This window comes from Bos indicus x Bos taurus, chromosome 15 (genome assembly GCF_003369695.1).
Source record: "Bos indicus x Bos taurus breed Angus x Brahman F1 hybrid chromosome 15, Bos_hybrid_MaternalHap_v2.0, whole genome shotgun sequence".
Classification (NCBI taxonomy): Eukaryota; Metazoa; Chordata; class Mammalia; order Artiodactyla; family Bovidae; genus Bos; species Bos indicus x Bos taurus.
In genome coordinates, this window is record NC_040090.1 from 5,680,374 (window position 1) to 5,704,211 (window position 23,838).

The window sequence follows — 23,838 nt, forward strand, 5'->3', positions numbered from 1 at the left end:
GACTGAAGCGACTGAGCATACATAAATTAGTTAAAAATCAGTGCAATAATTTTCTCATGAATTCATTATACATTTTTTTTTTTTTTTTGCTATATAGGTTTTATACCATGCTGGGTACAGTTATATACAAGTAATTATAGACCTTACATTCTAGTAAGGAGGAAAACTGTTATTAATAGCACAGATGTATAACTGCAATCTTTAATTATGATTATCATAAACTTGTTGAAGAAAGAGAAATCAGAATCAAATTGTAAAATGGCTTCCCTGGTGGCTAATATTGTAAAGAATCTGCCTGCAATGGGGGAGACCTGGGTTTGATCGCTGGGTTGAGAAGATCACATGGAGGAGAGCAAGGCAATTCACTCCAGTATTCTTGTCTAGAGAATCTCCATGGACAGAGGAGCCTGGCAGGCTACAGTCCATGCAGTTGCAAACAGCTGGACATGACTGAGTGACTAAGCACAAAATGACTTCTGCATTCAAAGGAAATGTCCCCTGATGTCAAATGATTCCTTTCATAGTAATTAATACACTTAGTTAAAATGAGATATGATGTTCCTTCTCCAGACCTTCTTCATAGCATTAGTTAACTCAGAGTTTCTTAGACTGTAGATTAATGGGTTCAGCATGGGACTTATGACTGTATAAAACACGCTCAATGATTTGTCAATGGGGAAGGTCTTAGCAGGTCTTGCCTTTACAAATATAGAGGGAACAGAGGAGCAGATAACCACAGTGATGTGGGAACCCCAGGTCTGGAGGGCTTTCCGCCTCCCTTCCTGACTCAGGTTCTTTAGAGAGTGCAGGATGACTCCATAGGAGACAAGTAAGAGCAGAAAGCCAAGAGTGCAGATCAGCCCTCCATTGGCCAGCACTAAGATGCCAATGAGATAGGTGTCAGTACACACGAGTCTAAGTAAAGGGAACGTGTCACACATAAAGTGATCAATGACATTTGGGCCACAGAATGGGAGCCCACAAACAGTGCTAAGCTGAGTTGCTGATTGCAGAAAACCCCCAACCCAGGACACCACTAGCAACACAGCACATACCCTCTGCCTCATGATCACCAAATAATGCAAAGGCTTACAGATGGCCTCATAGCAGTCATAGGCCATCACCAACAGGATGATCTCTGATCCACCAAAAAAGTGCTCTGTATACAGCTGGGTCATGCAAGATTCAAATGATATGATCTTTTCCCCTAAGAACAAGTCTGAAATCATTCTAGGGGTAATACAAGAAGAATAAGTGACATCAATAAATGATAAGCTAGCAAGAAAAAAGTACATCGGTGAGTTCAGGGTCTTACTGACAGTTATATTCATAATAATGACCAGGTCGCCCATCAGAGTCAAAATATAGAAGAACAAGAACATAACAGAAAGTACTTTCTGTTCCTTTGGATTTTTTGTGAGGCCCAGGAGGACAAAGTAAGTTACATTGTTCCTTGGTTCCATCCAGTCTGGACAGAAGCTGAGTTCAGGTATTAGAAGCAGTTGGTCTAAAAGACAATGGAAAAAAAAAAACCACTTATACTGGGGGAAAAAAAGCACTTAAAGGGGAAAACACTTACATGTACAATTGTTTATTTACACATTCTCTTGAAGAATGTATATAGAACATCTATTTGTGTCCATATGTCATGGACATTTTGATTACAAGTTGAGAACAGCATAGTTTCTTTCCCCCAGTGATATGGTGCATAACAAGGGATCAGACAATTCCAGACCCAAGTTACATATGCCATCAATATTTGGCTTCTCTGGTGCCCAGATGGTAAAGAATCTGCTCACAGTACAGGAGACCTAGGTTTGATTCCAGGATTGTTAATATCCACTGGAGAAGGAAATGGCAATGCACTCCATTATCTTGCCTGGAAAATTCCATGGAGAGAGGAGCCTGGCAAAGTATAGTCCAAGCAGTCACAAAGACTCAGACATGACTGAGCAACTGTTTTGTTTTTTGTGTTTTTTTAATGAATATCAAACAGTGCTTAGGATCATAGGTGCCTCAGATGGTAAAAGCATCTGCCTACAGTGAGGGAGACCCGGCTTTGATCTCTGCGTCAGGAAGATCCCCTGGAGAAAGAAATAGCAACCCACTCCAGTACTCTTCCCTGGAAAACCCCATGGATGGAGGAGCCTTGTAGGCTACAGACCATGGGGTCGAAAAGAGTCGGACATGACTGAAACTTCACTTTCACTTTCCTTCACTTTAGGAGTATATCAAACTGTAATCAAAGAAGGCTTCCTGGAGGAAGCAACACTTTGGTTGAGTTTTAAAAAAAAAATTGAAAGTATAAAATAGATGGGAGAGAATTCCATGAAAAAGTGCATCATTTATAGAGTCAGAAAGTATAATAAAATAGACCCATTTCAGGTAATTTACAATGTAGGTAGATCAAACTGTGGACAGAAGATCCTTGTCCTGAATTGTCTCAAACCTCACTGACACTTAGGTCTTTAGGTGGATATTTCCCTTTTTCTGACAATGCTGCAACAGTCTAATTTTGGGTCAGCCCCTGTTTCTCCCCTAATTTTCAAACATGTGTACGCAATGAGGCTGAATTCACCCTGATTATTTAACTTATATGAACAGTACATCATGAGAAACACCAGACTGAATGAAGCACAAGCTGGAATCAAGATTGCTGGGAGAAATATCAATAACCTCAGATATGCAGATGATACCACCCTTAAAGCAGAAAGTGAAGAATTATAGAGCCTCCTGATGAAAATGAAAGAGTAGAGTGAAAAAGTTGGCTTAAAACTCAACATTCAGAAAACTAAGACCATGGCATCCAGTCCCATAATTTCATGGCAAGTAGAGGGGGAAACAGTGGAAACAGTGACAAACTTTATTTTGGGGCTCCCAAATCACTGTAGATGGTGACTGCAGCCATGAAATTAAAAGACATTTGCCCCTTGGAAGAAAAATTGTGACCAACCTAGACAGCATATTAAAAAGTAGGGACATAAATTTGCCAACAAACCGATCTGTCTAGTCAAAGGTATGGTTTTTCCAGTAGTCATATATGGATGTGAGAGTTGGACTATAAAGAAAGGTGAGCACTAAAGAATTGGTGCTTTTGAACTGTGGTTTTGGAGAAGACTCTTGAGAGTCCATGGGACTGCAAGGAGATCCAACCAGTCCATCCTAAAGGAAATTGGTCCTGAATATTCACTGGAAGGACTGATGCTGAAGCTGAAACTCCAATACTTTCGCCACCTGATGTGAAGAACTGACTCATTGGAAAAGACCCTGATGCTGGGAAAGATGGAAGGTGGAGGAGAAGGGGATGACAGAGGATGAGATGGTTTCTTAGTATCACCAACTGAATGGACATCAGTTTGAATAAACTCTGGGATTTGGTGATGGACAGGGAGGCCTGGCATGCTGCAGTCCATGGGATCGCAGTGTGGGATATGACTGAGCAGCTGAACTGATATGCAACATCTCTAATTTTAGCATAGTTTAATGGCAATGTAGTACTAATAAAGCTAACTTTTAAAAGTTCTACTATAAATATAAGAATTCCCTATACAAAATTTAAACAGGTGCTCCCTATTTGTCTATTAAATCTTATTATTTTCCATGTTATTGTTCAGACAAAAATTTCAATACTCTTCACTCATTGATACACTCATAAAAATTTAATAATTCCTATTTATTCGATTTTCAAAATATATCACGTTTGATCATACCCTACTTCTTAATTTCTTCCTGGTCTACTGCAGTAGCCAAATGTCTCCATGTTTATTCTGGCCTCCAAAAGATGATTCTCCTGAAGCAGCCCAAATTGTCCTTTTAAATTTTATTCTGATGACATCATCCTGCACCTGAAAAGTTTTAACCGTATATTCCAATCACAGATTCATAGTTTAATGTATCACATTTTATGTTTAGAGTAACAAGAACTGGAATTCCCATTTTATAATGGAAGAAACTAATGCTCAGAATATCTCATTCATTTTCCACAATCACATATTTTTAAGGGTTACATCTAGAACTGAATCTAAGTTTGATTGATTCCAAAGTAATATACTTTTTTTTACAATAAAGAACATCCCACACTTGTGAGTCTTGTTCCCATGATTTACCATTAGTCTTACCTTTAGAGGCTTCTTCAGAATCTGAACAATGCCTTTAAGTTACTCATATACACTAAGAATTATTTTTCATCCAGTTTGACAACAGAGGGCAAAAGGCTTCCTTATTATTTGAGGATAAATCTGATTTCATTTGGCTGTCTGTCCATTTTCTTCATGGAGTCTCATGATTATTCAAGTCATTTTTATGTGCAGTGTAGATTATTTGAAAGGAATTCCAGGGTGCATACAGAGAAACAAAAGTTTATCAGATTAGAAATTTATCAAAATGACCAAGAAATCCTATATATACATAGAAGATATCAAGTAGCCATTTCCCAGGAAAATTTTTTACAAGTACTTCTTTAGACCAATTTTGGAAAAAAAAAAAAAAGTAGCATTTTGTTGTTTAGCCCTTCTCATTCTGTCATGCTAACATGGCCAGATTAGTTGACCTAAGATTTTGAAAGATATTCCTGTGATTTTTTTTTTTTTAAGTCGTACTTTAAGTCTAAGAAAAGACCTCAGGAAAAACTGATGCCAGTTACTAAGTGGATAGCACCCTTAGGGGTGAAGATCATGGGATATTTCATCCCTTCCAGCTGCAATTATCATTGAGTCTTGGAACTGGAATATGTCCAAGACTGATTCCTATTTAATTAATTCACTGGGACTTTCCCCAAAGTTTTTAAAGATCATCTATATGTAAAGATTTTAATAGGACAAGTCACATAATTCATGTCAGAAATGTCCAACATGGGAAAAAAACTTCATGAGAATGAGAACTTCATGAGAAAAAAAGAATCACCATGAGACTAAAGACAATCAAGATTAATATAAAAACCCAGTCATTTTACTCCAGTGAACAGACATGTTATGTACTTTCCCACCTGCCATAGCATGATTTTCTGTCCTTTTATTTAAGATGTAATTTAATCACCTTAAATTTTGGTTAGATGTATGAAAGTTACATCAGAAAACACAGTTAAATGCCTTAAAATAAAATATACAGTAGCTAATTTTAAATTCACCATCGTGGTTACCTTGTTTGTTAAGATCTTTTTTGTGTAGATCTTATGTGCATTCTTGCCACATTTTCTTAATATCTTCTGCTTCTGTTAGGTCCAAAACATTTCTGTCCTTTATTGTGCCCATCTTTTCAAGAAATATTCCCTTGGTATTTCTAATTTTTTAAAGAGATCTCTAGTCATTTTCATACTACTATTTTCCTTTATTTCTTTGCATTGATCACTTAGGAAGGCTTTCTCATCTCTCCTTGCTATTCTTTGGAACTAGCTATTTCCTTTGGAATTAAGAAATATGTCAAGAATACACAGAAGAACTATACAAAAAAGATTTTTATGACCCAGATAATTACAATGGTGTGATCACTCAGCTATAGCCAAACGTCCTGGAGTCCAAAGTCAAGTGGGCCTTAGAGAGCATCACTACAAACCTAGTGGAGGTGAAGGAATGCCAGGTGAGCTATTTCAAGACCCAAAAGATGACTGTTAAAGAGCTGTGAAAGTGCTGCACTCAATATGCCAGCAAATTTGGAATATTCGGCAGTGGCCACAGGACTGGAAAAGCTGTTTTCATTCCAATCCCAAAGAAAGGCAATACCAAAGAATGTCCAAACTACCACATACTTGGACTCATCTCACACGCTAACAAAGTAATGCTCGAAATTCTCCAAGCCAGGCTTCAACAATACGTGAACCGTGAACTTCCAGATGTTCAAGCTGGATTTAGAAAAGGCAGAGGAACCAGAGATCAAATTGACTACATTTGTTGGATCATCAAAAAACCAAGAGAGTTCCAGAAAAACATATACTTCTGCTTTATTGACTATGCCAAAGACTTTGACTGTGTCGAACACAAAAAACTGTGTAAAATTCTTCAAGAGATGGGAATAGCAGACCACCTTACTTGCCTCCTGAGAAATCTGTATGCAGGTCAAGAAGCAACCGTTAGAACTGGACATGTAACAACAGACTGTTTCAAATTTGGGAGAGGAGTACATCAAGGCTGTATATTGTAACCCTGCTTATTTAACTTCTATGCAGAGTACATCATGCAAAATGCCTGGCTGGATGAAGCACAAGGTAGAATCAAGATTGCCAGGAGAAATATATAACCTCAGACATACAGATGACTCCATGTTTATGGAAGAAAGAGAAGAGAAACTGAAAAGCCTGTTGACGAAAGTGAAAGCGGAGAGTGAAAAAGCTGGCTTAAAACTCAACATTCATAAAACTAAGATCTTGGGATCTGGCCCCATCAATTCATGGCAAATAGATGGGGAAACAATGGAATTATTGAGAGACTTTATTTTCTTGGTCTCACAAATCACTGCAGATGGTGACTGCAGCCATGAAATTAAAAGACACTTGCTCCTTGGAAGAAGCTATAACCAACGTAGACAGCAAATTAAAAAGCAGAGACATTATTTTGCAGACAAAAGTCCATCTAGTCAAAGATATGGTTTTTCCAGTAGTCATGTATCGATGTGAGAGTTGGACTATAAAGAAAGCTGCAAGCCAAAGAATTGATGTTTTTGAACTGTGGTGTTGGAGAAAACTCTTGAGAGTCCCTTAGACTGCAAGGAGATCCAACCAGTCAATCTTAAAGGAAATCAGTCCTAAATATTCATTGGAAGGACTGATGCTAAAGCTGAAACTCCAATACTTTGGCCACCTGATGTGAAGAACTGACTCATTGGAAAAGACACTGTTGCTAGGAAAGATTGAAGATGGGAGGAGATGGGGATGAAACAGGATAAGATGTTTGAAGCCATCACCAACTCAATGGACATGAGTTTGAGTAAGCTCCCAGAGTTGGTGATGGACAGGGAAGCCTGGCATGCTGCATTCCATGGGGTTGCAAAGAGTCGGACACACCTGAGCGACTGAACTGAACTCTGCATAGTGAAGCAGGAGAGTGAAAGAGTCAGCTTCAGACTAAATATTAAAAAACTAAGATCGTGTCATCTGGCTCCATTACTGCATGGCAAATAGATGGGTAGAAGGTGGAAGCAGTGACAGATATCCTCTTCTTGGGCTCCAAAATCATTGTGGATAGTACTGCTGCCATGAAATCAAACGATGACTGCTTTTTGGCAGGAAAGCTATGACAAACCTAGCTAGTGTGTTGAAGATCAGAGACATTACTCTGCTGACAAAGGTCCAGATAGTCAAGGCTATGGTCTTTCCAGTGGTCATGTACCATTGTGAGAGCTGGACCGCTGGACCATAAACAAGGCAGAACACCAAAGAATTGATGCCTTCAAAGTGTGGTGATGGAGAAGACTCTTGAAAGTCCCCTGAACAGCAAGAAGATCAAACCAGTCTATCTTAAGGAAGGTAAACCCTGAATATTCACTATAAGGACTAATGCTGAAGCTGAAGCTCCAGGAGTTTCATCATCTGACACAAACAGATGACTCACTGGAAAAGTCCCTGATGCTGGAAAGACAGAGGGCAAAAGTAGAAGAGGATGTCAGAGGATGAGATGGCTGGATGGCATCACAGATGCAATGAACATTAACTTGGGGAAACTCCAAGAGAATGTGAGGGACAGGGGAGGCTTGTCATGCTGCATTCCATGGAGTCACAAAGAGTCGGACATGACTGGGTGACTGAAAACCACAACAACACTCTGCAAAGAAGTTAAATTGCAGGGTGACAATATACAGCCTTGGCATACTCCTTTCCCATTTGGAACCAGTCTACTGTTCCATGTTGAATTCTAACTGCTGCTTCTAGACCTGCATACAGTTTCTCAGAAGCTGTGTAAGGCAGTCTGGTATTCCCAACTCTAAGAATTTTCCATAGCTTATTGTGATCTATGCAGTGAAAGGCTCAAGTGTAGTCAATGAAGCTGATGTTTTTATGAATTTCTTGCCTTTTCTATGATCCAATGGATGTTGGCAATTTGATCACTACTTCCTCAGGCTTTTCTAAATCCACACTGTATTTCTGAAATTTCTTGGTTCCCATACTGTTGAAGCCTAGTGAAGGATTTTGAGCACTACCTTGCTAACATGTGCAATGAGCACAGTTTTACAATAGTTTGAACATTCTTTGGGATTGATGGTACAAAAACTGACCTTTTCCAGTCCTGTGGCCATTGCTAAGTTTTTCAGATTTGTTGGCTTATTGAATACAGCAACTTAAACACCATCATCTTTTAGGATTTGAAGTAGCTCAGCTGGAATTTTTTCACCCCCTCCCCCTCAGCTCTGTCCATAGTAATGCTTCCTAAGGACCACTTGAATTCATACTCCAGGATATCTGCTTCAGGTGAGTGACCAGACCATCATGGATATCTGGGTCATGAAAACCTTTTTTTGTACATTTTTTCTGCATATTTTTGCCATCTCTTAATATCTGCTGCTTCTTTTAGGTCGATACCATTTCTGTCCTTTATTGTGCCTGTCCTTGCATGCAAAGTTCCTTTGGTATCTTCAACTTTTTAGAAGAAATATCTAGTCTTTCCTACTCTATTGTTTAAATCTATTTATTTGCATTGTCCACTTAAGAAAGCTTTCTTATCTCTCCTTGCTATTCTTTCAAACTTTGTATTCAGTTGGGTATATCTTTCCCTTTCTCCTTTTACTTTCATGTTTCTTCTTCTCTCCGTTATTTGTAAGGCCTCCTCAGATAACCAATTTGCATTGTTGCATTTCTTTTTCTTGGGGGTGGTTTCGGTCACCACCTCCTGGGTAGTGTTACAAAGTTCTGTTGATAGTTCTTCAAACATTCTGTCTATGAGATTTAATCCCTTGAGTGTATTTGCCATTTCCACTGTATAATCATAAGTGATTTGATTAGGTCAAACCTGAATGGTCTAGTGGTTTTCCCTACTTTCTTCAATGTAAGTATGAACTTTGCTAGAAGGAGCTTATAATCTGAGCCACAGTCAGCTCCTGCTCTATTTGCTGACTGTATAGAACATTTCCATCTTTGGCTGCAAAGAATATAATCAATCTGATTTTGGTATTGACCATCTGGTGATGTCCATATGTAGAGTCTTCTCTTGTGCTGTTGAAGAGGGAGTTTGCTATTACCAGTTGGTTCTCTTGGCAAAACTCTGTTGGCCTTTGCCCTGCTTCATTTTGTACTCCAAGACCAAACTTTGCTGTTTCTCCAGGTATCTCTTGACTTCCTACCTTTGCATTCCAATGTCCTATAATAAAAAGGAAATCTTTTTTTTTTTTTTTTTTTTGGGTGTTAATTCCAAACGTTCTTGTAGGTCTTCACAGATCCATTTGACCTCAATGTCTTCAGCATTAGTGGTTGGCGCATAGGTTTTGATTACTGTGATGTTAAATGGTTTGCCTTGGAAATGAACTGAGATCATTCTGTCTTTTTTGAGATTGCACCAAAATACTGCATTTCAGACCCTTTTGATGACTATGAAGGCTACTCCATTTTTTCTAAGGAATTTTTGCCCAACATAGCAGGTATAATGGTCATCTTAAGTAAATGTGCCCATTCTCATCCATTTTAGTTCACTGATTCCTAAGATGTCAATGTTCACTCTTGTCATCTCCTGCATGGCCACACCCAGTTTACCTTGACTCGTGGACCTAACACTCCATACTGTTCATGGGGTTCTCAAGGCAAGAATACTGAAGTGGTTTGCCATTCCCTTCTCAAGTAGACCACAGTTTGTCAGAACTCTCCACCATGACCTGTCCATCTTGGGTAGCCCTACACAGCATGGCTCATGGTTTCATTTAGTTAGACAAGGCTGTATTTTTGGGTGCTCCAAAATCACTGCAGATGGTGACTGCAGCCATGAAATTAAAAGATGCTTACTCCTTAAAAGAAAAGCCATGGCCAACCTAGACAGCACATTAAAAAGCAGAAACATAACTTTGCCAACAAACCAGTCCATCTAGTCAAAGCTATGGTTTTTCCAATAGTCATGTATGGATGTAAGAGTTGGACTATAAAGAAAGTTGAGCACCAAAGAATTGATGCTTTTGAACTGTAGTGTTGGAGAAGACTCTTGAGAGTCTACTGGACTGCAAGGAGATCAAACCAGTCAATCCTAAAGGAAATCAGTCCTGAATAATTGGAAGGACTGATGCTGAAGCTGAAGCTCCAATACTTTGGCCACCTTATGGGAAAAATTGACTACCTTCAAAAGACCCTGATGCTGGGAAAGATTGAAGGAGGGAGGAGAAGGGGACAACAGAGGATGAGATGGTTGGATGGCATTACCAACTCAATGGACATGAGTCTGAGTAAGCTCTGGGTGGTGGTGATGGTCAGGGAAGCCTGGCGTGCTGCAGTCCATGGGATCACAAAGAGTCATACATGACTGAGTGACTGAACTGAAATGAACTGAAAAGGTGATGTTTAAGCTGTGATTGAAAGGGTAGGAAGAAGCTGCCATTAGAAGCACTGTTACAGAAAGCAAAACTAAATAAAAATCCATAGATAAAATTATCTCACTTCAGGTGGATTAACCTAGAGCCCATTATACAACATGAAGTAAGTCAGAAAGAGAAAAATATTGTATAATAATAATGCATATATATGGAACCTAGAAAAATGGTACTGTCGAACCTATCTGCAAGACTGCAATAGAGGTGGATACAGTGGAGGATGAAGAGGGTGGGACGAATTGAGAGAGTAACATTGAAGCATATACATTACAATATATAAAATAGATTGCTAATGGAAAATTGCTGTGTAATACAGGGAGCTCAACCTGGTGCTCTGTGAGAGCCTAGAGGGGTAGAATGGGGCAGGCAGTAGGAAGGAGATTCATGAGGGAGGGGACGTACATATACCTATGGCTGATTCATGCTGATGTATGGCAGAAACCAACACTACATTGTAAAGAAATTATCCTCCAATTTAAAAAAAAAAACTGTTAAATTATTAAAAGAGGTCAGGAGTACCTCAGCCACCTGATAAATAAAAAATCCATATCCGGTCCCTGTGTGTGTATGTTCAGGCATGTTCAACTCTTCGTGACCACATGGACTGCAACCCACCATGTTCATCGCCCATGCGATATTCCAGGCAAAAATTTTGGAGTGAGTTGCCATTCCCTTCTCCAGGGGATCTTCCCAACCCAGAAATTGAACCCACTCCTCTTATTTCTCCTGCATGGGCAGGCAGATTCTTTTCTACTGAGTCACCTGGGAAGCTCCCAGCCAATCCATACACAGGAAATAAGTAAATAGACCCTATTTAGTATAAGGTCTTCCCAGGTGGTACAGTAGTTGAAACTTCACCTTTCAAAGCATTGGGATGCAAGTTCAATCCCTGGTTGGGGAGTTAAGATCCCACATGACTCGCGGCCAAAAAACCAAAACATACAACAGATGCAATATTATAAAAATGTTGTAAGAAATTCAATGAAGACTTTAAAAATGATCCACATTTTAAAAAATTTTAAAAAGGAAAATATAAAAAAAAGAGATTGCCTCCTTAAAAGCAACAAAAATATAAATGCTTAGTTCAGTACAGTTCAGTCACTCAGTCATGTCTGACTCTTTGTGACCCCATGAACCACAACACACCAGGCCTCCCTGTCCATCACCAACTCCCAGAGTCCACCCAAACCCATGTCCATTGAGTCAGCGATGCCATCCAACCAACTCATCTTCTGTCGTCCCCTTATCCTCCTACCCTCAATCTTTCCCAGCATCAGGGTCTTTTCAACTGAGTCAGCTCTTCGCATGAGGTGGCCAAAGGATTGGAGTTTCAGCTTCAACATCAGTCCTTCCAGTGAACACCCAGGACTGGTCTCCTTTAGGATGGACTGGTTGGATCTCCATGCAGTCCAAGGGACTCTCAAGAGTCTTCACACCACAGTTTAAAAGCATCAATTCTTCGGCACTCAGCTTTCTTTAGAGTCCAACACTCACAACCACACATGACCACTGGAAAAACCATAGCCTTGACTAGACAGACCTTTGTTGACAAAGTAATGTCTCTGCTTTTTAATATGCTGTCCAGGTTGGTCATAACTTTCCTTCCAAGGAGTAGGCATGTTTTAATTTCATGGCTGCAATCACCATCTGCAGTGAATTTGGTGCCCAGAAAAATAAAGTCTGACACTGTTGCCACTGTTTCCCCATCTATTTGCCATGAAGTGATGGGACCGGATGCCATGATCTTCGTTTTCTGAATGTTAAGCTTTAAGCCAACTTTTTCACTCTCTTCTTTCACTTTCATTAAGAGGCTCTTTAGTTCTTCTTCACTTTCTGCCATAAGGGTGGTGTCATAGAATTAACAGTAAACTAGAACCGCACAAGACTTACATTTAAAGTATAATATATACTTAAGAAGTTCAAGAATACTGCATATTTTTGGATAGGAAAATAATTGAAAAGATAACAATTTATTCCCCAACATTATCTATGTATTCAATTCAATCCCAATAAATATCACCACCAAAACTTAAAAGCAAAAGAAAAACAAAAGTACCTCACAAGGGCTGTACTTGGAAAACTCTAAAATGTTCATATAAAATTATATGTAAGTACTATATTAAAAAATATGTGCCTGCTCATTCTGTTCCAGATTTTAATGGGAAGCTATAAACTTTTAAATGTGAGTGTATTAGCTGTGGATCTCTCATATTTGGACAGTATCATGTTGAGTTACACTCCTATTTGCAGCTTATTGAAAGTATTTTTGTGAAATGATGTGAAAGTTTATATGATCATAAACAACTCAAGGAGAAATTAAGGAAATAATTCCACTACAACATCAGAAAGAATAAAATAGTTAAGAGTAAGCTTAACCAAGGAGACAATAGTCTTGTCAATTGAAAACTATAAGCATTACTCAGAGATATTATAGAACACACACATATATGGGAAGACATTTATGAGCTGGAATATTTAACAGTATTAAGAAATTAATACTACCTCATGATATAAAATATAGTGCAATCTCTATCAAAACACCAAAAATATTTTTAGAAAAAATAGAAAAATCCATGCTAAAATTCATATGGAATCTCAAGGACTACAAATTGCCAAAGCAATATTGAAAATGAAGTTAGAGATGTCATACTTCCACATTCTAAAACAAGCTACAAAGCTATAGTAATCACAGCACCCATATTGAAACAAAGATGAATAACAGATTAATGAAATATAATAGACAGCCTAGAAATAAATCTCTAAATAATAATCTCTAATATTTAATAAATTTCAACAAGGGTGTCAGGAACATTTAATGGAAAAAGGGTTTTATATGACATTAATTGAAAAAGGCAGTCACACACACACACACACACACACAAAAGCAGATTTTGTATGATTCCAACTGACTGAGACAAATAAAATAGATTAATACAAAGTAGAAGGGAGGTTGCCTGGGTCTCTGTGAGTGAAAATGGGAAATTTTCTTTAATAGTTGTGGACTTTCAGTGTGTGAAGTTGGACTAGTTCTCAAGATAAACATTAGTAACATTTATACAACACCATTAATTAAATTAATACCACCTTAAGATGGTGAAAATTGTAAATTTTATTATGTAACAGTTTAGTTCAGTTCAGTCACACAGTCATGTCCGACTCTTTGCAATCTCATGAAATGCTCCACACCAGGCTTCAGTGTCCCTCACCCAATTCCTGTCTGTTCACTATTCCCAGAGCTTGCTCAAACTCATGTCTGTTGAGTTGATAATGCTATACAACCATCTCATCCTCTGTCATCCCCTTCTCCTCCCGCCTTCAATCTTTCCCAGCATCAGGGTCTTTTCCAGTGAGTCAGTTCTTTGCATCAGGGGGTCAAAGTATTGGAGTTTCAGCTTCAGCATTAGTCCTTCCAATGAATATTCAGGATTGATTTCCGTTAGGATGGACTGGTTGGATCTCCTTGCAGTCCAAGGGACTCTCAAGAGTCTTCTCCTATACCATAGTTCAAAAGCGTCAATAGTTGACACTCAGCTTTCTTTATTGTCCAACTCTCACATGCATACATGACTACTGGTAAAACTATAGCTTTGACTAGATGGACCTTTGTTGGCAAAGTAATGTCTCTGCATTTTAATATGCTGTCTGGCTTGGTCATAATTTTCTTCCAAAGAATAAGCATCTTTTAATTTCAGGGCTGCAGTCACCATCTGCAGTGATTTTGGAGCCAAAAAAATTAAGTCTCTCCCTGTTCCTTTTTTTCCCCCATTTATTTGCCATGAAGTGATGGGATTCGATCCCATGATGTTAGTTTTTCAAATGTTGAGGTTTTTTTCTTTTTTTTTTCTTTAAGCAGTTGTTTATTAGACATGTAGGTTTTTTCTGCTGTTTTAACTCTTGTAAGTGGCACAACTGTGAACATCTTTTTTTTCTTTGTTTCATTAATTTTTTATTTTTATTTTTTAATTAATTTATTTGTTTTAATTGGAAGCTAATTAATGTTGAGCTTTAAGCCAACTTTTTCACTACTGTCTTTCACTTTCATCAAGAGGCTCTTTAGTTCTTCTTCACTTTCTGCCATAAGTGTGGTGTCATCTGCATATCTGAGGTTATTAATATTTCTCCTGGCAATCTTGATTCCCGCTTGTGCCTCATCCAGCCCAACTTTCTCATGATGTACTCTGCATATAAGTTAAATAAGCAGGGTGACAATATATAGCCTTGATGTCCTCCTTTCCCAATTAGGAACCAATCCTTTGTTCCATGTCTGGTTCTAACGGTTGCTTCCTGACCTGCATACAGATTTCTCAGAAGCAAGTAAGGTGGTTTGGTATTCCCATCTCTTGAAGAATTTTCCACAGTTTCTTGTGATCCACAAAGCCAAAGGCTTTGGCATTGTCAATAAAGCAGCAGTACGTGTTTTTCTGGAACTCTCTTGCTTTTTCAATGATCCAGCGGATGTTGGCAATTTGATCTCTGGTTCCTCTGCCTTTTCTAAATCCAGCTTGAACATCTGGAATTTCACAGTTCACATACTATTGAAGCCTGGCTTGGGGAATTTGGGGGATTAATTTGCTAGCATGTGAGATGAGTGCAACTGGGTGGTAATTTGAACATTCTTTGGTATTGCCCTTCTTTGGGATTGGAATAAAAACTTACCTTTTCCAGTCCTGTGGAAAATATAAATTTATTATGTACAGTTGACCATAATTTAAAAAACAAATTTAAGAACTAAAGTCACCTCATTAATTGATTTATGATGTGAATCTGGACCAGAGTACAATAGGCAAATAACCCAATAGCCCCCAATATATGCAAATATCATTGGCTTCAGATACACTTGGGTAATTTGTTTAAGAGGTAAACCTGTCAATCCAATAGAGAAGGAAATGGCACCCCACTCCAGTATTCTTGCCTGGAAAAGTCCCTGGACAGAGCAGCGTGGTGGGCTATAGTCTATGAAGTCACAAAGTTGGACATGACTAAGCACCTAACACTTGGTTTCGTGTCAATCCAATGACAAACTATTAAGTTAGAACCTCTAGTTTCAAATTTTTAGTTTATATTTAAGTATAGTTGATTAACAATGTGTTAGTTGCAGGTGTACTGCAAAGTGATTCAAAATATATAAATATAGGTAGTTAGATAGATGTATATATGTGTGTGTGTGTATATATGTATACATACACACACACCTGTATCTATGTATCTATTTTTTCTCAATTTTTTTTCATTTAGGTTTTTACAAAATAGTGAGTAGATTTCCCTGTGTTATATAGTATGTCTTGTTGACTATGTACTTTAAATATAGTAGCATATATTTGTCAGTCTCAAAATTTTTATAATCAATTAAGCAAATATTAAGTACCTACTATGGACTAGGCACTGTTTTAAGTACTCAGGATGCATCAAAAAAGAAAGGAGGCCCAAACAAGCCTGGGAAAGAAAGAAAGAAATGAAATCCAAATTTTTTATTTTGAAGTTTCAAAATCAGATTTTGGATGTAAGTTAGCAAACATATTTGAAGGATGTTGTGCTCCTCTAGATGCGTTCAGATTGCCTGGTTATGAATGGCGAAGAGGGGGCTATAAAGTGAACATCCCTGTCTTCAAAGCAGTGGAAATATACACAACACGGATTATACACCACAGACTGAACTTAAACTCTACGCTGCAAAGAAAGGCACCAAAGTGACTGGTGGACCCCTGATTGGGAAGAGTTTGCTCTCAGAGTGACAGGGAATAATCCGTGCTACGTGGAAGAGCGACAGCTTAAATAGAAATTGTATTTAATAAAATAAACATGTTTGCATTTCAAAAAGTAAAATCTCTATAACTGTATCCTAACAACTTCTCTTTTTTTGATTATTTGTTAACTAGTTTTTATTTGTATGTTTTTCTTGTTATTGCTTGTTTGTTTCTGGTCATGCTATGTGAATTGTGGGATCCTACTTTTACCAGGGACTGAATCTAAGCCCTAGGCGATGAAAGTCTGTAGTCCCAACCACTGGAAACCCAGGGAATCTCAGAACCATAATGAATTCTGAACTGGGCAATATGTAAATTTAAATACAATTTTCATAATGGTTAGTGATTTCCTGCCTGGACCTTACCCCTGAGTACTTATATGTGAAAATCACCATACTTTTGATAAGCAATGTTCAGTTGGCCCTGCACCATAAAATTGTATTTATTTTCTATTCACCATTTAAAATACAAAGCCATTTCATATTGTTATGATTATTTCCCAATCTCACATTTTCTCTCCAAAAATTCCTCATAGCATTTTTTTCACCTCTCAATTTCTGAATGAATAAGTTTAAGAAGCTTAACAAAGGAGTTATCATGATATAAAATGAGCCAGGCCTTCAGTGCAAATAAGCAGGGCACAAAGATGACAATGACCACAGTGATGGGAAAGACACAGGTGAAGAGGACTTTGCCTCTCCCTTCCAACCTATAAGCCTCTATGCAGCACAGGCTGACCACATGGGAGACCACCAGGGCAAAAATATTCAACAGATCAATGAACCCACTGTTAGCAGCAAGAGAAGCCAAGGGTGTGACAGAGTCCATGCAGACAAGTTTCAATAAAGGGTTTAGATTACACATGGATGGTCTGTGACATGGGAGCCACAGACAGGCAGCAGCACTATGAAGAGAATCTGGGTGGTTGCAAGGACAATCCTATAGCTCCTATACCTGGAAGAGTAAGCCACATTCCTTCCTGTACTGTGAAACCATCATGTCACTCATGGTATGATGGTTTTGAAAGGTTGCTGCTACAAGCAGGTAACGACGCTGGGATTTGTGGCCTCCAGAGGAGAGGAATTCGATCCAGGGCCAGAGACAAGGCTTGATCACTCGGAGCTTTTTGTGTAGCAAGGTTTTATTACAGTATAAAAGAGACAGTGAAATCTGACACAGACATCAGAAGGGGACAGATAGAGTGCCGCCTTGCTAGTTTTTAGCAAGAAGTTATATGCCTATTCGCAAGTTTCTAATTAGAGAAAGGAAATGCCTGAAAACAGAGAGAGTTGCACCAGGCCCCTCAGCCACAGAATGCATTTTGAGATAGCATTGGCTTTTTCACTCTTCTCTTTCACTTTCATCAAGATGCTGCAAGTAGTTTAAAAAGAGAAAAACATATAATCAGAAAATATTAGTTACATATGCAATGGTAAAAAGATCTTTTTTTTTTCCTTCCTTCTATTTTATTTTTAAAATTAGGAAAGTATGATAACACATTTACAGGAGACTTGGAAATACAGAACAAAGTTACATATAGTTCCAATGTGTGTGGGCTGTGTGCTCAGTCACTCTGCTGCTGCTGCTGCTAAGTCGCTTCAATCGTGTCCGACTCTGTGCGACCCCATAGACGGCAGCCCACCAGGCTCCCCAGTCCCTGGGATTCTCCAGGCAAGAACACTGGAGTGGGTTGCCATTTCCTTCTCCAATGCATGAAAGTGAAAAGTGAAAGTGAAGTCGCTCAGTCGTGTCCAACTCTTCGCGACCCCATGGACTGCAGCCTACCAGGCTCCTCCGTCCATGGGATTTTCCAGGCAAGAGTACTGGAGTGGGGTGCCATTGCCTTCTCCTGCTCAGTCACTCAGTCATGTCCAATTCTTTGTGACCTCATGGACTGTGTCCCATGAAGCTCATCTGTCCATGGGATTTTTCAGGCAAGAGTACTGTAGTGGGTTGCCATGCCTTCCTCCAAGGGATCTTCCAAACCCAGGAATGGAATCCACATCTCCTGTGTCTCCTGCATTGCAGGCAGGGTTCTTTATCTGCTGAGCCATCAGGGAAGTTCATAGTTCCACTATATATTAGAATTATTTTTTAAGTATACAAATTAGCATTGTTATTTGGAATTTCAATATCAAAACTCAAAAATTAATAACACACTCTAGTGAGTGGGTTCTTCACAGCAAATGGCCAAAGTATTGGAACTTCAGCTTCAGCATCAAAAGAATAAAAAAATACAAATCAAATTAAACATATGGGGAAAAGTCCAAACTCAATTATATCAAAAGGGTGGTGGTTAAAATGTAAAATTAACTTTAATCAGATATCATAAATATTTATCAGTGACTGGTCTTGAGAATGTGGACAAAGACTTCTCACAGACAGTGTACAGGACTGTAGCTGTTAGAACAACCTCAAGAATGGTAGTTTGGCAATAACTATCAATTTCAATATTTTTAATGCATATACTACTTTACCACTAATTCAAATACCATAGCTACAATTCTATGCCTGTGAACTATATTTGTACATACTCAAAACCATATGTTCATTGGAAAATTATTTGTTATAGAAAAATTTAGCAGCCAATGTTATGACCAACCTAGATAGCATATTCAAAAGCAGAGACATTACTTTGCCAACAAAGGTTCGTCTAGTCAAGGCTATGGTTTTTCCTGTGGTCATATATGGATATGAGACTTGGACTGTGAAGAAGGCTGAGCACCAAAGAATTGATGCTTTTGAACTGTGGTGTTGGAGAAGACTCTTGAGAGTCCCTTGGACTGCAAGGAGATCCAACCAGTCCATTCTGAAGGAGATCAGCCCTGGGATTTCTTTGGAGGGAATGATGCTGAGGCTGAAGCTCCAGTACTTTGGCTACCTCATGCGAAGAGTTGACTCATTGGAATAGACTCTGATGCTGGGTGGGATTGGGAGCAGGAGGACAAGGGGACGACAGAGGATGAGATGGCTGGATGGCATCACTGACTCGATGGACGTGAGTCTGAGTGAACTCCGGGAGTTGGTGATGGACAGGGAGGCCTGGCGTGCTGCAATTCATGGGGTCACAAAGAGTCGGACAGGACTGAGCGACTGATCTGATCTGATCTGGTCATATTAATTTTAATTTTATCATATAAAATTATGAGGAGTATTGTGCATCATAAGAAAGGTTATGAGATTTATAACCTTTATAGATATATATATATAAAGATATATATATATATATAAAAAACTCCTACAAAAACATTTTTTCAAGACATTGCATAGTAAAAGCAAGGATTATATACAAAGAAAGTAACAACATCCGTATGTTAAACACATTTGCACTTCCAAAGATTATTGCCAAATGAAAATTAATAAATAAAATTAGGGTTTACATTTATGAAGACTAGAAAATGCTGGGAGAAAAATAAGAAATTTGGAAATTTATTTGAGACTTAATCCTATATTGTTTGGGCTTCTCTGATAGCTCAGTTAGTAAAGAAACCGCCTGCAATGCAGGAGATCTCAGTTCAATTTCTGGGGTGGGAAGATCCACTGGAGAAGGGATAGGCTACCCACTCCAGTATTCTTGGGCTATCCTTGTATCTCAGCTGGTAAAGAATCTGCCTGCAATGCAGGAGAGCTGGGTTTGTTTCCTGGGTTGGGAAGATCCCCTGGAGAAGGGAAAGGCTACCCACTCCAGTATTCTGGCCTGGTGAATTCCATGGACTATACAGTCCATGGTGTTGCAAAAAGTCCATCATGACTGAGCAAATTTCACTTTCTTTCAATCCTATATTGTTTGGTTTCCATATATGCTGTTAATTAATTCATATTTTACTTTGAATTTTCTTGTAAACAGTAAAATATTTCAGTTAAATTTTTGGCGCATAATGTGATGCAAATATAGCAAAGAAAACAATCTATATAAAATTACAATTTTTAAGTTATATAAATAAACAAGCTCACTTAAATGACAAGAATTTAAATAAAAATTACTCTGTGTCTGAACAAGAGTAAAAAAGATGAAAGCATAAATGATCAAAAATCAGTGTAACTATATAATAGTAACCTTGCAAGTTAATTACGTATTATTATCTTGCTGCATAGGCATTAAATCTTGCTAGCTACAGTGATAAATAGGTATTTATAGGCTTCATACTCTAATAGAGAGGAAAACTGTCTTAACAGCACAGTTGTACAATTATCTTTAATTATAATTATAATAAAGTTTTTGCAAAAAAGAGAAATCAGCATCAAATTTTAAAATGACTTCTGCATTGTAAGGAAATGGACCCTGATGTCAAAAGACTCCCTTCGTGGTGGATGATGTACTTATTTAATATGAGATATGATGTTTCTTCTCCAGAGCTTCTTCATAGCATTAGTTAACTCAGAGTTTCTTAGACTGTAGATTAATGGGTTCAGCATGGGACTTATGACTGTATATAACACACTCAATAATTTGTCAATGGGGAAGGTCTTAGCAGGTCTTGCGTTTATGAAAATACAGGGAACAAAGAAGCAGACAACCACAGTGATGTGGGAACCACAGGTCTGGAGGGCTTTCCGCCTCCCTTCCTGACTCAGGTTCTTCAGAGAGTGCAGGATGACTCCATAGGAGATGAGTAAGAGCAGAAACACTATAGTGCAGATCAGTCCCCCATTGGCCAACACTAAGATGCCAGTGACATAGGTGTCAGTACAGATAAGTTCCAATAAAGGGTACATGTCACACATATAGTGATCAATGACATTTGGGCCACAAAATGGGAGCCAATAAATAGTGCTAAGTTGAATTACTGAGTGCAGAAAACCTCCAACCCAGGACACCACTAGCAACCCAACACACACCCTCTGCTTCATGATCACCAAGTAGTGCAAGGGCTTACAGATGGCCACATAGTGGTCATAGGCCATCACCAGCAGAAGGAAGACGCCTGATCCAGCAAAAAGGTGCTCTGCAAACAGTTGGGTCATGCAAGATTCAAAGGATATGTTTTTTTCCCCAAATAACAACTCTGAAATCAATCTGGGAGTGATAGAAGTGGAGTAAGTGACATCCATACAGGATAAGCTAGCAAGAAAAAAGTACATCGGTGAGTTCAGGGTCTCACTGACAGCTATAGTCACTATAATAAGAAGGTTGCCCACCAGAGTCAAAAGGTAGATGAACAGGAACAAAACAGAAAGGACTTTCTGCTCCTTTGGATTCTGTGTGAGGCCCAGAAGGACAAAGTACATTACATTATTTCTTGATTCCATCCAATCTGGACAGGAGATTACTTCACATACTAAAGCAGTTTACTTAAAAAAAAAAAAAAAAGAGGGATAACACTTAAAGGGGGAAAATGCTCAAATGTAGAAGAATTTTTATTTATTTATTCATTCATTGGAAGAATGTCAATAGAACATCTATTTGTGTCTAATGTGTCATAGAAATTTTGATTACCAAGTGGAATAAGGCATAGTTGTTTTTTGTTTTTTTGTTGTTTAACCTCAGTGATATGACATGGAACAACAAAAAAATAAAATTCCTGACACATGTATGAAGTTGCATTAAATTCACACATGGCTGAGGAGTCAGAATATAGGAGTATATCAAGTGAGTGTCACAGAAGTCTTTCAAGAGGAAGTAATGCTTAAGATGAGTGTAAAAAATAATTGAAAGTATAAAGAAATAAATCCATGAAAAGGTGCAGCATTTATAAAGACACAAAGTATAATACATGAAACACACTCAAGGTAATACACATAATCAGTGTGGGTAGATGAATGTGTGAATAGATGAATTCCTTGTCCTGAAATGTCTCTAACCTCACTGACACTTCTTTGGTCTGTACGTGGTTATTTCCCTTTTTTGATCAATAAATTAGACTGCAGCAGTCTAATTTTGTATCTCCAGGCCTTACCTTTCCCCTAAATTTCAAAAGTTTATTTGCAACATCTCTAATTTTGAAATCCAACTGAATAGCAATTTAATATTTATAAAACATAACTTCTAAATTCTCCACAATAAACATGAGCATTTTCTAAATATAATTTAAAGAGCATTCCTTATTTATCCCATTAAATATTATAATTTTCATGTTAGTGTTCAGAAACAAAATTTCAGTGCTCTTTACTCATTTGTCACTCTCATGAAACTTAAATAAATCATACTAACCCTACTTTCAGAATATATCACAAATTTGATCATTCACTATTTCTTAATTTCTTTCTGTTGCACAGTAACAGCCTCCTGCTAAGTCTCTCCACATTTATACTGGCCTCAAAAGTCAGTTCTCCTGCTGCAAACTAAACAGTCCTTTTGAACCTTCTTCTGATAACATCACTCTACTTCTCCAAAATCCTACAGTATATTCCAATCACTCACTCATAGTTTAATAGAACACACTTAATATTTACAGTAGCAAGAAGTGTAATCCTTATTTCATAAGTGAAGAACTTAAGGTTCAGAATATCTAATTCATTTTCTCAAGTACACGTTTTTAAGTCATATACCTAGAATTGAATTTGTTTGATTGAATGTAAAGTAATTTATTTTCTTATATAAGAAATAAGGTCTCACAACTGTCAGCTTGGTTCCCACTATTTAACGTTAGTCTTACCTTCTGGAGGCTTGTTCAGAACCTGAAGAATAACTTGAAGTTACTCAGAAACACTTGGAATTATTTTTCATCCAGTTTGACAAAGAGGACAAAAGGCCACTCTATTACTTGAGCATATAGTTTATTTGACTGTCCATCCATTTGCTTCATGGAGTCTTCTGATTATTCAGGTCATTTTAAATGCAGTGTAGATTATTTGAAGGCAATTCCATGGTGCACATGCTGAAAAACAAGTTTATTGCTTTGGGAAATATACCAAAATGTCCAGCATATACTACATACACATAGAAGAAATCAACTAGTTATTTGGCAGGGAAATTGTTCAAAAGTAACTTCTTTATTCCTAACTTCAAAAATATAAATAGTATTTGACTGTCCACTTCTTTTCACTCTGTCATATTAACATGACCAAACTAGTTGAGATCTTGAAAGACTTCCCTGTGATTCCTTTTAAGTCAAGCTATAAATCTAAGAATGAGCCACCTTAAAATTTTATGGCAGTTACTAAGCGAATAGCATCTTCTTCCTTTTAGGGGTGAAGATCACAGGCTATTTCACCCCTTCCAGCTGCAATTATCACTGGGTCTTGGAATGTGTCCAAGGCTGATTCTTGTGTAATTAATTCAGTGGGATTTTCCTCAAAGGTTTTAAAGAACATCTATAGGGGGTTCATCGAAAAAGCAAGAGAGTTCCAGAAAAACATCTATTTCAGCTTTATTGACTATGCTAAAGCCTTTGACTGTGTGATGACAATAAACTGTGGAAAACTCTTAAATAGATGGAAATATCAGACCACCTGAGCTGCCTCTTGAGAAACCTGCATGCAGGTCAGGAAGCAACAGTTAGAACTGGACATGAAACAACAGGCTGGTTCCAAATAGGAAAAGGAGTACATCAAGGCTGTATATTGTCACCCTGCTTATTTAACTTATATGCAGAGTACATCATGAGAAATGCTGGGCTGAAAGAAGCACAAGCTGGAATCAAGATTGCCAAGAGAAATACCT

At 38.1% G+C, this 23,838-nt stretch overlaps 2 protein-coding genes across 4 annotated transcripts; both read right to left on the minus strand.

The window, feature by feature from the left end:
- Nucleotides 1–397: 397 nt before the first annotated feature.
- LOC113905290 (olfactory receptor 4A47-like) lies at nt 398–22,919 on the minus strand. 3 transcript variants are annotated; one of them, XM_027562331.1, is made up of 3 exons: nt 22,832–22,919; nt 4,119–4,267; nt 398–1,507 (listed from the first exon to the last, which is right to left on the minus strand). In XM_027562331.1, exon 3 carries the CDS (start codon nt 1,461–1,463, stop codon nt 537–539), a length of 927 nt encoding a protein of 308 aa, XP_027418132.1. In that variant the 5' UTR covers nt 1,464–1,507; nt 4,119–4,267; nt 22,832–22,919; the 3' UTR covers nt 398–536. The 3 variants fall into 3 exon arrangements, with proteins under 3 accessions (XP_027418132.1, XP_027418131.1, XP_027418133.1); XM_027562330.1 differs by having other exon boundaries at nt 4,119–4,278; nt 22,832–22,917; XM_027562332.1 differs by lacking the exon at nt 22,832–22,919 and having other exon boundaries at nt 4,119–4,649.
- LOC113905288 (olfactory receptor 4A47-like) lies at nt 19,941–22,912 on the minus strand. The gene is made up of 2 exons (XM_027562328.1): nt 22,832–22,912; nt 19,941–21,527 (listed from the first exon to the last, which is right to left on the minus strand). The coding sequence occupies exon 2, from the start codon at nt 21,483–21,485 to the stop codon at nt 20,556–20,558; it is 930 nt and encodes a 309-aa protein (XP_027418129.1). The 5' UTR covers nt 21,486–21,527; nt 22,832–22,912; the 3' UTR covers nt 19,941–20,555.
- Nucleotides 22,920–23,838: the final 919 nt, after the last annotated feature.

What these genes read in the sequence shown, in the direction of transcription:
- LOC113905290 (XM_027562331.1), bottom strand. Translation starts at nt 1,463, where the DNA reads ATGGAACCAAGGAACAATGTAACTTACTTTGTCCTCCTGGGCCTCACA.
- LOC113905288 (XM_027562328.1), bottom strand. Translation starts at nt 21,485, where the DNA reads ATGGAATCAAGAAATAATGTAATGTACTTTGTCCTTCTGGGCCTCACA.